Source organism: Mobula hypostoma, chromosome 8, assembly GCF_963921235.1.
Source record: "Mobula hypostoma chromosome 8, sMobHyp1.1, whole genome shotgun sequence".
NCBI classification, from domain to species: Eukaryota; Metazoa; Chordata; class Chondrichthyes; order Myliobatiformes; family Myliobatidae; genus Mobula; species Mobula hypostoma.
Window position 1 is genome coordinate 151,103,344 of NC_086104.1, and position 14,990 is coordinate 151,118,333.

The following is a 14,990-nucleotide window of genomic DNA, read 5'->3' on the forward strand; positions in this document are numbered from 1 at the left end:
AGTTGCTGTCATTGGTTCCATCACTAAGTGTGGTTGTAGCCGGGGATAAGTTAACACTGAACCATTGTATCCTTCAGGAATTCCAACTCTAGGGAAGAATGTGGTTGTTGCTGGGCGGTCAAAGAACGTCGGAATGCCCATCGCTATGCTCCTGCACACAGACGGCAGACACGAGAGGCCTGGTGGTGAGTGCCAGTTCCCAAATGCAAACACAACAGCTCACAAAGTTTGACCTTGAAGTTCAATCTGTGTTTACTCAACTATCTGTCAAAAGGAAAAAGAGTCCTGAGGAAGGGTTCTCCCCTCAAAAATTTGACCATTTATTCCCCTCCATAGGTGTTGCTGGGTTCCTCCAGCATTTTGTGTGTGTTACTCTAAGAAGAAAATCATCTTAGTAAAGTTAAACACCATCAAAATTTGAAGCAGATACTTATTCAGTGTTGTGAATCATTTTAAATGCGACTTGTGTTAATTTATCTCTGGAAGTTTGTTCTAAGTGGATTGTGAAGAGTCCCTACAGTTTCAGTGCCACAGAAGTGTGGTGATCAGTATAATGCTATTACATCACTAGCTGTAAGTTTGGGGTTCTCCCTGTGATCACGTGGGTTTCCTCCCACAGTCCAAAGATGTCCAGTTATGATTAATAAATTTTGGGCATGCCACATTGATGCCAGCACCGTGGCATAGTTACAGGCTGCTCAGCACAATCCTTGATTTGGCACAAGTGAGAGATTTTATAATTTTTTAAAACATGGGTGTGATTTTTAAAATCTTGTTTACTGTGTTATTTTCTGTACATCATTAGATTATTACTTAAGTGACATTGTATTTTCTGTACCGCGAGCCGCGGCTGACGGGAAACCTAATGGAAGTTTATAAGATTAAGAGAAATGGATAGAATAGAGAGCAAGTATCTTTATCCCGGGACAGAAATGTTTAATGCTAGACAGCATGAACTTAAGGTGAGAGGGAGGTGAGTTCTAAGGAGATGGATGGGGCAGGTTTGTTTAGTGGTGAGTGCCTAGAATGTGCTGCCAGGGTAGTGGTGGAGGCAATATGATAGTTAGTTTAAGAGTCTCTTGGACAAGCACATGAATATCCAGAGAATGGAGGAGCATGGACATTGTGCAGTCAGAAGGAATTAATTTAATTAGGCGCTTAATTATTTGTTTTGTTAGTTCAGCAGAACTTCTGGAGGCGAAAGTTAAATTGACAGGTTAGTCAAGGTGGTGCCTGTCAAGAGACGGCTTTTTGCGTGCAGTTCTGTCGGGAATCATATTCCGTTCGGGACTGCCACAGCTGAAATCTATGGTTGCAGCCATGGGTACCTCAGCAAGCAACTCTACAATTTGCCTATCATCACAATAGCAGATGCAATCTCACTGGCCCTCTACCCGGCCTTGGATCACCCGAACAATAGTAATACCTATGTCAGGCTGCTGTATTTTGATTAACATTCAACACAATCACGCCTTCAGTTCTAATCAACAAGCTCCAAATCCTGGGCCTCTGTGCCTTCCTCTGCAACTGGATCCTTGACTTCCTCACTGTGCAGATAAGAAATAACATCTCCTTCTCGCTGACAATCAACACTGCACCCTCAAGGATGTGTGATTAGTCCACTGCTCTGCTTTCTCAACAACTCAAAGGCCATTTATAAATTTGCCAACGATACAACTATTGTTGGCAGAGTATCAGATGGTGATGAGGCGACCTCCAGGAGCGAGATAGATCAGCTGGTTGAGTGGTGTCCCAAGTACAACCCTGTACTCAACATCAGTAAGACCAAAGAATTGATTGTGGAGGACTTCAGGGAGGGGAAGTCGAGGGAACACACACCGGTTCTCATCAAGGGGTGAGCAGTTTAAACTTCCTGCATGTCAACATATCTGAAGATCTGTCCTGGGCCCAACATATTGATGCAAATACAAAGAGGGCTTTATTTCTAAGATGTACCATGGAGAGCGTTCTAACCAGTTGCATCACTGTCTAGTATGGAAAGGCCACTGCATAGGATCGGAAAAAGCTGCAGGAAGTTGTAAACCCTGCCGTATCCATCATGGGCACTAGCCGCCCAAGCATCGAGGACACATTCAAAAGGCAATGCCTCAAAAAGGTGGCAGCTATCATTAAGGACACCTCCCCCCCATCCCCATCACCCAGGATGTGATCTCTTCTCATTACTACCATCGAGGGGAAGGTACAGGAGCCTGAAGACACCCTCTCAACATTCCAGAAGCAGCTTTTTCACCCCCACCATCAGATTTCTGAATAGCTATTGAACCCATGAACACTACCTCTCTGCCTTATTCCTCTGTTTGCTCTACAGCTTTAATTTTATATTCATAAATATGTGTGTGTGTATTTACTGTAATTTATTCTTTATTATGTATTACAATGTACTGCCGCACATTTGCAGTAATACTAATTCTGATTCTGAAGGCCTATTTTTGTTCTGCACTGTCCTATATTCTATAAAGTCCATTAATCTGATGTGTTCAGGTTTTCGTGCTGGACTACTAGATTTTCCAGGAAGTTATTTAATATCAGTATTACAAGGCTAGCCGGCTGGTGGCGTAGTGGCATCAGCGCTGGACTTTGGAGCGAAGGCTCCCGAGTTCGAATCCAGCCGGCTCCCTTGCACGCTTTCCATCCGTGCTGGGTTGAGCGTCAAGCTAGCAATTCGGCCTCATAAAAATAAGAAAGCCTGCTAAAAAAAAAAATGCCGTCATGATGGCGTCCCGATGACTCCACTCGGAGTTGAGGGCTTTCTTCTATTACAAGGCACTTTTAATTTATTTGTATTCCACTGATTAGTCAGATAACAGTCTATTGGAGTTGTACTGTACTGGCAGCACGTGGCATTGTGAGAGTGCTTAACTTTACCTGTTTTGGAATGCTTGTACTACTCTTTTGGAGATGATGCAACCAATTTGATTGCAGCTTGCTGATCTAACAGCAAAATGCTGGAAATGTGTGGGTGGCATCTGTGGAGGGAAATCATGAGAGTTTTGTGCTGATTGTCCTTCAGCAGCCAGAAAAGTGTTCCAGAGTTATTGTGAGGGGTGGAGGGTAATGTTTGTGATAGGGTGGAGATCGGGCTGTCCAGGTAACACAAAACTTAATCACGGTGACACACGAGATAGGTTTTTACTCCAGATTCCATTCTTGAAAATAAAGAACATCACAGGGTTTCCTCGGATGGAAGGCTTTGTCTTGAAGATAGGTGTGGTAGAGATGGACAAACGGAGAAAGGCATTGTGTTCTTGCACGAGACGGGGTGGGAGGAGGTTTAGTTAAGGTAGCTCTGTGAGTCAGTGGGTTTGTAATAAATGGAGGATAGCATTTGGCTCCAAATTTAAGCGTAGTTGGCTAGGGTGTGTATTCCCTTAGTGAAGAAACAAATGGGAGCAGATGAAGGTAGGAGATTGATGGAGGAACTAAGGGACGAGATCAAGGATCAACTTTATTGATCATATGCAGTACTGTATATTTACATGTAGTGGAATTTGCTGTGGTATATTGATCAGGGTGTGACATGCAACATTCAACAGTTGAAAAGAATTATTGAAAAGTATGAGGCGAAAACACAATTAAGGAATAAATTTTGCATAAATACTAGCATGTATTTACAATGTAAACAGCATTATAAAAGGTGATTTAAAATATTTATAGGGGCTAACTAGAGTGGTTGATCGGGTTAACTGCCTGAGAAAAGAAACTTTTAATGTGAAGTTTTTATTTTAATAATCCTATAGCACTTCCCAGAAGGAAACTTTTGGAAAGGGCAGTTGGTAGGGTGGGTAGTGTCTGTTTTGGGCCCCTTAACTAGGAAAAGATGTGCTGACATTGAAGCAAGTTCACGAAAATGATTTTGGAATATAAAGACTTGTCATATGAGGAGCGTTTGATGGCTCTGGGCCTCTCATCATCATCATCATCATCATCATCATCATCATCAGGTGCCGTGCCCAGTTTGAGCTTTGACTGCCATTGCCCACACACTCCTGTTTCAGGTCAAGTGGATCAATTCATTGGTATTCATTTCCAGTTCTCTGGGTGCTGTCTCCATCATCATTTGTCTTTGCCTTCCTCTTGCTTTCTTCCCTTTAATCTTTCCCATAATTACCGTGCATTCTAACTTCTCTTTCCTAATCACATGTCCAATGAAGTCACGTTGCCTTTTCATGATCTCATACATTATTTCTCTTCTTGTGCTTGCTCTGTTCAGGATATCGTTGTTAGATATTCATTTCGTCCATGATATTCTTCGCATCCTCCTCAAAAACCACATCTCTGCTGCTTCAATTCGTTTCCTCATGTTACTAGATACTGTCCAACATTCTGAGCCATATAACATAAATGGATAAACGTAACATTTCAGTAATCTGAGGCGGGTTGTCATGCCTAGTTTAGTATTGGTCAGTATACTCTTCATTCTCATAAAGGTGTCTTTTGCCATCCCTATTCTTCTTTTGATGTCCAAGTCGCACCTGCCATCTGATGTCACCCAGCTTCCTAAGTAGCAAAAGTTCTGGACTTGTTTTATGTCTTCCCCATTTATTCTCAGCCTGCAGATAGGATTCTCCTTCTTTTTGGATATCACCATACATTCTGCCATTTGCAATTGATAGATAGACCCATTTTTGCACTTTCTTGAACAATTATATCAATTTTGTAGTTCTTCCTCTGTACTTGCAATTAACACAGTGTCATCTGCATATCTGAAATTACTGATGTTTTCACCGCCAACTTTGATTCCCAAGATGTTTCATTTTTTGTAATATTGTTTCACTGTATACATTAAATAAATCAGGGGAGAAAACACACCCTTGTCTAATGCCTCTCTTGATTTTCATAAACTGACTCACTTCTCCATCTATTCTTACAGCGGCAGTTTTTTCCCAGTACAGATTTCTGGGCCTCTACATACTGGAATTCAGAAGAATGAGGGGTGACCTCATTGAAACTTGTCGTGTGTTGAAAAGCATCAATAGAAAAGATGCTTCCTATGGTGGGGGGGGGAGGATTTAAGATCAGAGGACACAGCTACAGAATAGAGGGACATCTACTTAAAATGGAGATAAGGAGGACTTTCTTTCGCCAGAGAGTAGTGAATGTGTGGAATTTGTTGCCACAGGTTGCTTTGGAGGCCAAGTTGCTGGGTATATTTAAGGCAGAAGTTGATAGATTCTCGATGAGTCAGAGTATGAAGAGATACACGGAGAAAGTAGGAAATTGAGACTGAGCGGGAAAATGGATCAGCCATGATTGAATGGCGGGGCAGACTCGATGGGCCAAATTAATGGCTTAATTCTGCTCCTATATCTTATTGTTTTATGGTCATACAGATCACCGCAGTTGCGTGAAGTCTGCAATAAATGTTGGAGATGAACAAAGGATGAAAGCTAATGTACACATTGTATTGCAGGAGACGCCACAGTGACCATGACTCATCGATACACCCCCAAAGACCAGCTGAGGGAGCACACCAAGCTCGCTGACATTATTGTGGCTGCTGCAGGTGAGTGAAATGGTGATGGTTTTGGGCTATCCGTCCATAGATTGAACCAAATGCTGCTGGTTGGATTTTGGGCAAAATGAAGTTGATCATATTTTATCAACATGGATTGTGTAAAACAAGTGGCTAGTATTGAGTGAGGAGGATCTCTTGCTCTCCTCTCCAGCTGGGCCCACAAGCCTGCCAGTCGCCTTGCAGGAAGATTTCCACTAGTGAGCTGCTGCCAACTGGTTGTGGTTCAGTATAACTCTTCCACCCAAAAATGATTGCTTTTGTTGGCCATGAAGGGATTGAAACTGGAATAAGACATCTAAATTGAATGAGTCAGGGACAGTGGAAATAAACAAGTCACATGTCTTTGTTCTTACTATGTGGTGGAAGGAATGGAGGCTGCCATTTTGTAAGGTTGTTCTGAACCTCCATTTTGTGAACAGGCTTTGCTTCAGAATGGCTTTTTTAAAAAACATTTAAAATAAGCACAGTGAAACCCCTATTGATAATCTGATGAACAAGAGATAATTTCCAAAAAGAAGTGTTTGTGAGATGTTCTTCGGTAAATTTATGAAGAGGGCAGTCTGTCTCTGTGACCTGAGGGTAACCTGAGTCTAGCAAGTGGCTGATCTGGGTGAACAGATCCAATTCAGGGAGAACAAAAAAAAAAGGTTATAAGTACAGGCTGTACTTGTTGGGCGAGCAATAAAATGATACTGCCTTGGACCAGAGCCAATGAAAAGTTAGCATTAAAACATCATTAGCCAGATAGGCTAGAGCCAATGATTTTGAAACAGTGTTTTGAATTGATAAGGAAAGAGATTAAGAATGAGGAGCTTCAGACATGAAAGTAAAGCGGCAAGAACTCCAGGGTCTGGGAGAAGAAAGGTCAATTGTTCAGTCAATGGGAGATTCCCTATTTCGGCGACAGATCGTCGTCTACTCACTCTTATTATTTGCATTCTGTCAATGCTGATTCCATTGTTGATCAAGCTAAGAACAAGTTTTACCACATTTCAAAGTAAATTTGTTGTCAAAGTAGATGTATGTCATCATATACAACCCTGAGGTACATTTTCTTGTGGGCACAAAACAAACAATAGAGTCAATGAAAGACCGCGCCCCCCCCCCCCCCAGTAACAGGACCAAGGTGCCGAAGACAACAAAATGAGCAAGTGTGAAAAGAAATAATAATAATAAGAAATAAACATGAAGAACATGAGCTGAAGAGTCCTTGGATGTGGGTCAGTGCAGCAATGGGACTTGTGAAGTTAGTTACACAAATAAAAACACTTCCTTCTGCAGGGACCAGGCACAATTTGTTGTAGTTGTTATTCAGTTCATAACAGTATGCAAGTACAGTTCAAACCAGGGTCATGTACTGTACCTCATCATATCTGGATTTGCCTAATCCAGAGTAATTAATGTCATTACTAGATTGCATCATTATCTACGCACCACATGTGTTTCTCAATATCCTTCCCTGCCCTTTGGGGTTTGATGAAGTGGAGGATGGATTGATCATGTTCACTGGAATACTGAGGGGGGGGGGGAAAGGAGCTGTGTTTCCCAGTAACCACAAAGAGTTGAGGTGATGAAATATAATTCTGTAACTCTAAGCTCTTCTAGCTAATGCTGAGTAACTAGGCTCGGTCTTCAAGCTGTAACTTGTGTAGTTTAAATCTGGATAGGCACTATAGCTCTACTTTGACTTGAAGTAGAACAGAGTGATGTGGGAATACAGTTCTGTAATTCCTTGAAATGCCATCACAGATACTTAGGGCTGTGAAGAGATCTTTTGGCACATTGGCCCTCATTATTCAGGGTATTGAGTACAGGAGTTGGGATGTTATGTTCAAGTTGTACAAGATTCTGTTGAGTGTTGTGTGCAGTTCTGGTGCCCTACTTACAGGAAAGATAGCAATAAGATTGAAAGAGTGCAGAGAAAATTTACAAGAATATTGCTGGGACTGGAGGACTTGAATTATAGGAAAAGTTGAATAGGTTGGGAATTTATTCCCTAGAACGTAGGAGAATGAGGGGAGATTTGATAGAGGTATACAAAATTGAGGGGTATAGATAGGGTAAAGGCAAGCAGGCTTTTCCCACTGGGGTTGGGGTGAGACTAGAACGAGAGGTCATGGGTTAAGGGTGAAAGTTGAAATATTTAAGAGGAACATGAGGGGCAACTTCACTCAGGGTGGTGAGAGTGGAATAAGTTGCCAGTAGAAGTGTTGATTGTAGGTTCAGTTTCAGTTTCAGTGATGGACTATGGTCTGGTGCAGGTCGACGGGACTAGGCAGAATATATGTATTTGTTGAGATACAGCGTGGAGTAGGCCCTTCCAGCCCTGTGAGCAGCACTGCCCAGTAATCCCCTACTCTCACTATACAGTTCCTTCACTGAGCTTCTAATTAAACATTGGCTTTTATGCCTTCACGGGATGTACAGAACGTTAATTATTGTCCAACTCCAATTACTTTTGATCTGTGTGGCTTGTTGGGGAATGTATGTGGCTAACTGAGCAATTACCACATTAGTAGTCTGGAGTCACTCCCTGTCCCAGTCAACTAAGGATGACAAAATTCCTTCCCTGAAGAACATCAGATGAGTGTACAAACATTCCAGTAGTTTTGTGCTCACAGTTAATGACTCCAGATTGATTTAATCATTTGACTTGAATTTTCTCTGCTGCTGAGTGAGATTTGAACTCCAGGGGCCTAATCTATTGCTTGTTTGTTGAGTATGTTCAAGACAGCATCCACATTTGGGAGTGAAGGTTCAAACATCCCTTTAGAATAGGAGTGAGGACAAATTTCTTTAGCCAAGGGCTTTGAATCAGCTGAACTCATCACAAACAGCTGTGGAGGCGAAATCATTGGATACATTTAAAACAGAGGTTGATAGGTTCTCGATTAGTAAGGTTGTCAGAGGTTACAGGGAGAATTCAGGAGAATGGGATTGAGAGGCTTAATAAATCAGCCATGATGGAATTTCAGAGCAGACCCTGTTTCTGAATGGCTTGATTCTATTCCTATGTCTTATGCTCTGCAGATCTTTGAGAGACCTCTCTTCACCTTGGTTCCTAGTAATTAGTCTTTTACACTTAAGACCCCAGCCTATCAGCCAGAGGAACTGGCCCCTGAACATTTATTTCCCCTTGGCAACCCACACAAAATGCTGGTGGAACTCAGCGGGTCGGGCAGCATCCAGGGAAATGAATGAACAGTAGTTGTTTTGGGCGGAGACCCTTCTTCAGGGCTTCAGGTTGCTTTGGATTTCCAGCATCTGCAGGGTTTCTTGTGTTTATGATTTGCTGCTACATCGATTGTTTATTCATTTCCATGGCTGTTGCCTGATCTGCTGAGTTCCTCCAGCCACACCACCCAGCAACCCCCCCATTTAATCCTAACTTAATCTTGGGACAATTTACAATGACCAATTACATTACGTGTGTGAGTTGCTTTGGATTTCCAGTATTTGTTGGATTTCCGGCTCTACCCTTTGCTTCAGTGATGTTTAAAGAGTACAAGCTGACAGGTGAGACTAGGTGAGGGGGAAGGTGGGTGATGGGAGAGGGGGAAAGAAGTACGAAGCTGGGAAGTGATAGGAGGAAGAAGCAGAGAGCTGAAAAAGGAACCTGATAAGGGAGGACAGTGGAACAACTGGTCCATTTTTATGGGAATTTCTTGCATAAAAATAAACTATTATATAATTACCATTATTGGGAGTCTACAGTAATTGTTTTAGCAGTGTTCTATAGATGCATAGTGGAGAGTGTATTGACTGGCTGCATCATGGCCTGGTATGGGAACATCAATGCCTTTGAATGGAAAATCCTACAAAAGGTAGTGGATTCAGCCCATTACATCAGGGGTAAAGCCCTCCCAGCCATTGAAGACATCTACATGATACACTGTCATAGGAAAGCAGTATCCAAAATCAGGGAGCCCATCACCCAGGCCATGCTCTCTTCTCGCTGCTACCATCAGGAAAAAGGTACCAGAGCCTCAGGACTCTCACCACCAGGTTCAAGAGCAGTTACTACCCCACAACCATCAGGCTCTTGAACAAAAAGGGATAACTACACTCACTTACCCTTCCATTGAAATAGTCCCACAACTAGTGATCTCACTTTAAGAACTCTTTATTTCATGTTCTCGTTATTTATTGCTATTTATTTATACTTGCATCTTCAAGGTTTATTGTCTTCTGCACTTTAGTTGATCTTTCATTGATCTAATAGAACATAGAATAGTACAGCACAGTACAGGCCCTTCGGCCCACAATGTTGTGCCGACCCTCAAACCCTGCCTCCCATATAAGCCCCCACCTTAGATTCCTCCATATACCTGTCTAGTAGTCTCTTAAACTTCACTAGTGTATCTGCCTCTACCACTGACTCAGGCAGTGCATTCCACGCACCAACCACTCTCTGAGTAAAAGACCTTCCTCTAATATCCCCCTTGAACTTCCCACCCCTTACCTTAGGGCCATGTCCTATTGTATTCTGAATAAGCCTACCGTGTGGAACCTTGTCAAATGCCTTACTAAAATCCATATAGATCACATCCACTGCACTACCTGTGTAGTAATAGTTACTGTTCTGTAGATTTGCTGAGTATGCCCACAGGAAAATAAATCTCGGGGTTGTATATGATGACATATATGTACTCTGATAATAAATTTACTTGAAACTTTGAACATTAAATGCAACCAAATGAATTTGATATTCCACATATTACTTTCTTTACCTTTACTTCAGCAACATTATCCTTTCCCCCACACCATCAGGGGCTGTAGTCACTTGGACCTTCGCTGTTCACCAAGATCAGAATTTAATTGGTTTAATATCATCGGCATAGGTCATGAAATTTGTTAACTTAGCGGCAACAGTACATTGCAATACGTGGTAAATATAGAAAAAAATGATTTGCAGCAAGTATGTGTGTATGTATGTGCGTGTGCGTATACACACACGCACGCGCGCATACACACACGCACACGCGCATACACACACGCACACGCGCACACGCACACGCGCATACACACACGCACGTGCGCACACACACACACACGTTTCAATTAAAAATAGTGCCAAAACCGAAACAATAGTAAAAAGTAGTGAAGTAGTGTTCATGGGTTCAATGTCCATTTAGAAATCGGATGGCAGAGGGAAGAAGCTGAGTGTGTGCCTTCAGACTTCTGTACCTCCTTCCTGATGGTAACAGTGAGAAGAGTGCATGCCCTAGGGGGAACTCAATGATGGACACCTCCTTTCTGAGGTACCGCTCCTAATGTGTCTCGGAAACTACGGAGGCCAGGGCCCATGATGGAGCTGACTAATTTCACAACATTCTGTAGCGTCTTTCAATCCTGTGCAGTAGTTTTCTCCCATACCAGGCAATGATTCAGACTGTCAGAATGCTCTCTAGGACATCTGTAGAAGTGTTTGAATGTTTTAGGTCACAAACCAGCTAAGCTAAAAATGTTTTGGGTGACCTTCATTTCCAGTCTTGATGAAGGGTCTTGGCAAGAAACATTGACTGATTATTCTCCTCCATAGATGCTGCCTGATCTGCTGAGTTCCTTCAGCATTTGGTGTATGTTGCTGGATCTCTTCCTTGAACTGTCCTCTACTGGTAGAATTGCTGCCATGCTAAGGTTTATGATCTTGTTCTTTGCAGGTATTCCCAATCTTATCACGGCCGACATGATTAAAGAAGGAGCTGCCGTCATTGATGTTGGCATCAACCGCGTCCAGGACCCAGTCACCGGGAAGCCCAGGCTTGTGGGCGATGTTGACTTTGAAGGTAATGTTTACAGTTAACCATCTGAATAAAGTTCCATCCTTGTTATATTTTCAAAAGAACTGGCCCACTGGCCTGAAATGGGCATTTGAATTGCTTTAATTCTGAATTACTCTGAATGAAGTGCATGGCTGTTAGAGCTTGCCGGTTGATAGGGCCTCAGTCGGTGTATCAGCTGGACAGTATGCTGGAGAAGGTTGCTCTGTGTAGCCATTCTCACACAACGAGCTACAGTCTCATCAAAGTCTTGTTCAATTGCAATTAGTTTTCCTTATAACTGCTGTCATCTTTAAGCTGAGATAGTAGAAAGTTGAACCTAGTGCCTTTCATTATGCTATTGAGCTTACTGCCTGATCATCTAATTTATCAGCTTCCCTGTACTGTTGCTTGAAGAATCCTGTAGGTGTCATAAAGTCCAGCTAGATCGTAGGAGAATTTCAGATTAAACTGCAATATGCTCTGCTCAGTCACCATGCGGCTACAATATCCTGCCTCGTGCCCAGTTCGGGCTGGAGAAGTCACTGCTTTCACACTGTGGTTGGAGTGCTTGCTAATTTTCAGCATATTCATTACTTCAGAATCTGGTTTATTGGCACTGATCCATGTCAATGAAATTTGTTGTTTGGTGGCAGCAGTACAGTTCAATACATTAAAAATACTATGAGTTACATTTCGAGCTATTAAATATAAATAGCGAGGTAGTGTTCATGCACCGTTCAGAAATCCAATGGTGGAAGAAGCTGTACCTAAAACATTAGGTGTGTGCCTTCAGGCTCTTGTACCTCCTCCCTGATGGTAGTGGTGTGAGAACACAGCGTGTCTTGGGTGGTGAGGTTCATTAATGATGGATGCCTTTTTGAGCCATCACCTTTCAAGGCTGTCCTCAATGGTTAGGAGGGCTGTGCCCAAAATAGAGCTGGCAGGACTCCATATAATGTGCTCAAAGGTGTGGAGGGCTTTGTCCGTGATGGATTCAGCATGTTCGAAAAGCAAAGCTTACTGCAAGTAGATGGCTGTCTTTCAAAGACCATATGATTCGGATCTAGTCATGTACCATTCTCTAACCGGCAGTGTTTTTTTGTATCTTCAGGGGTAAAGAAGAAGGCCAGTTTTATAACGCCGGTGCCAGGCGGAGTTGGCCCAATGACTGTCGCCATGCTGATGAAGAACACCATCATTGCAGCCAAGAAGCTTCTGAAGCAGATGGAGAACTGAATAATTTGCCATCCTGCACTGGAGCAGCAGAAGTGAGCTGGAGTGCCCTGCCAAACATTCCAATGTACTGTTTACACTTCCCAATACCAAAGGCTGATTGATAGCTGAGTCGTTATTTATTGCCCTGTCCTGGAAGTAATTGGGTTCTCCTGTTTGCATTGAATATAATTTATTTGGGAGGACCTTGGGACTAAGGCGTGTGCAATTTTATAACTTTGTTCCAAAGAGGCTTCCCACACCCATACTATTCTGTCAAGTTATTTAGCACGTGTAAATAATACAACAAAAAGCTTGTTTTATTGCCAAGTTCTTTGAAGTTGCAGTGAGGAGACCAAAGTGGAGAGGGGATTCCAGTGTGAAAAGTTTGCGTTTTGAAGGCTTTAGTGAAGGAAACCTCACAAAAGTTTTGCTTTATAACCTCACAGGTGAATATTTTAAAGTACAGAATAGCCCAAAACAATAAATATGGGGAGTAGAATTATCTTTGCCAGCTGGTGCAGGAGCTGAATTTGTTTGGACAGTTTTGAACTTGAGCTCAGAGCAGATGTACTGACTGCCTGTGCTGTTCTGAAAATGAGGTCAGTGTTTAAGTGTGTGAACCTGTTGGAATGGGAACTTCTGACGTCGACTCTGTGTGTCAGCTGAAGCCCTGGCATTTCTTCCCTGTCCCGAGTATCTGCTGGTGATGGCTCAAAACAGTTTTCTCGTGTGAGGCGAGGGAAGTGTCTTGGAATGAGGATTAAAACGCTGAACTCTATTCCAGAAGTACTTAATGATGAATGTCATTGGCAAAATAGGGTGTGGTCTTGTTTCATGCGGTACAAGACATTGCAGTGTGTTTGACATCACACTGGGCAGACAAGGTCTATCTGAACAAGACTCTTTTAGCTGAATGATTTCACAATAGTAACTATTGATCAATATGTGCAAAGAAGCTAGATCTTCAAGGTCAACTTAATTAGTTTGATGGTCAATTTGTATAAGTTTGACATATTATTGTACTGATCGGCAATTTGTCGATGAGTTGCTGTACACTCCAGAAAAAAACCTGAATTGAATTGCTTGCCCTTGTATCCAACTATTGGCAGAAGCAGAATGTACGACATGCCCTGTCACTTGCAGAAACAAAGTGAGCTGTGCAATAAAGTTGTTCAATGTTCCAAAGTGAATCTGTCCTTGTTGTGAAACTGCCCTGAGACCAGAGACAGGCGAGATGTAGAGATGCTGCTGTTCTATATAGGTTATTATTTGCCCGTTCACCACTCTGTGCTGGGAAGGGGCTGTCACTTACAGTGGGCTTATGGTAACACTGGACAACAAATTTTTTCAAAAGTGTTGCTTCCTCAGAATTCTTTTTTGTTCATGATAAACTGCTTGAAGCTGAACATGTATATAATTCCAGACTACTTGTATCATGTAGGAATTTGTAGAAACAAATTAACTTTTATTGAATATAATGCGTTTAATTGACTAAGTGCTGTCGCTTTTCAATAGTTTAACTAAGCTAGAAGTGTTTTGTTCATAATTTTTCTTTATACTTAAGTGTCTGAGGCTTCTCACTTAAGTGTCCAACGAAAATCAGCCAGATTTGCAGGGAAGAAGTCTAAATGGGAATGCAGAAAATGAATCTTTAGTAGCATATTGCACTTCATGGTTTTGTATGCTTGAAGCATATCAACTAGCTGCATGTAGTTCGGTGCTCTGTAGTTGTCAAGAAAATTTTCAACAACATCCTTGAATGCCTTCCATGCAACTTTCTCTGGTCCCATTGGAAGTTGTACTAATTGCCTGTCATTGACCTGTTTGATTTGTGGGGCAAAAAAATGCCTTCCGTAAATCTTGGTATCAATTATTCTAACTTGAATTATGAATTAAATGACAAGTATAGGTGATTTTTTTTAAAATTGGAGTGTGATAGGGAAATTTCATGGTGATTTTCATGATCAGCAGCCCAAAATCTCGGAAGTAATATCTTTGTTGTCCAGTATGATCAATATTACACCCAAAAGTATTTCGGAAGTAATATCTTTGTTGTCCAGTATGATCAATATTACCATCTAACAATGTGCTTCTAGAGATGGGGCTATGGGTTCTCTTTTGAGTGAAGTAAACAATTTTAAAATTAATTGCAATAAACTGCCTTACAAATTGAATTCCAGAGACATTTACAATGACGTCATTGGCTTAAAAATTCTTCAGTGCTGAGGGTGGTGCATGAAATTTGCATTGAATAATGAGGAATGGAAAGAGATGGTGCTGATGCTGGGATCTGACATAACACAACACAGTGGGTTAGTTAGTATCTGTGGTAGGAAATTGTCAGTTTACCTGGATTAGTGAAGGGTCTTGATCTAAAATATTGAGTCTCCATTTCCCTCCATTGATGCTGTCTGACGTACAGAATTCCTTCAGCATTTTGTGTGTTCCTTTGGCCCACGGTCTGTGGATTATCA

General features: G+C 42.0%; 1 protein-coding gene across 1 annotated transcript in view; it reads left to right on the forward strand.

The window, feature by feature from the left end:
• mthfd2 (methylenetetrahydrofolate dehydrogenase (NADP+ dependent) 2, methenyltetrahydrofolate cyclohydrolase) overlaps nucleotides 1–14,685 on the forward strand; it is a 39,321-nt gene extending 24,636 nt beyond the window's left edge. Inside the window, exons 5-8 of the mRNA XM_063057069.1 lie at nucleotides 78–185; nucleotides 5,432–5,524; nucleotides 11,200–11,325; nucleotides 12,413–14,685. Coding sequence (XP_062913139.1) covers nucleotides 78–185; nucleotides 5,432–5,524; nucleotides 11,200–11,325; nucleotides 12,413–12,537 — 452 coding nt within the window. The 3' untranslated portion in view covers nucleotides 12,538–14,685. The remainder of the gene's footprint in view (nucleotides 1–77; nucleotides 186–5,431; nucleotides 5,525–11,199; nucleotides 11,326–12,412) is intronic.
• Nucleotides 14,686–14,990: the final 305 nt, after the last annotated feature.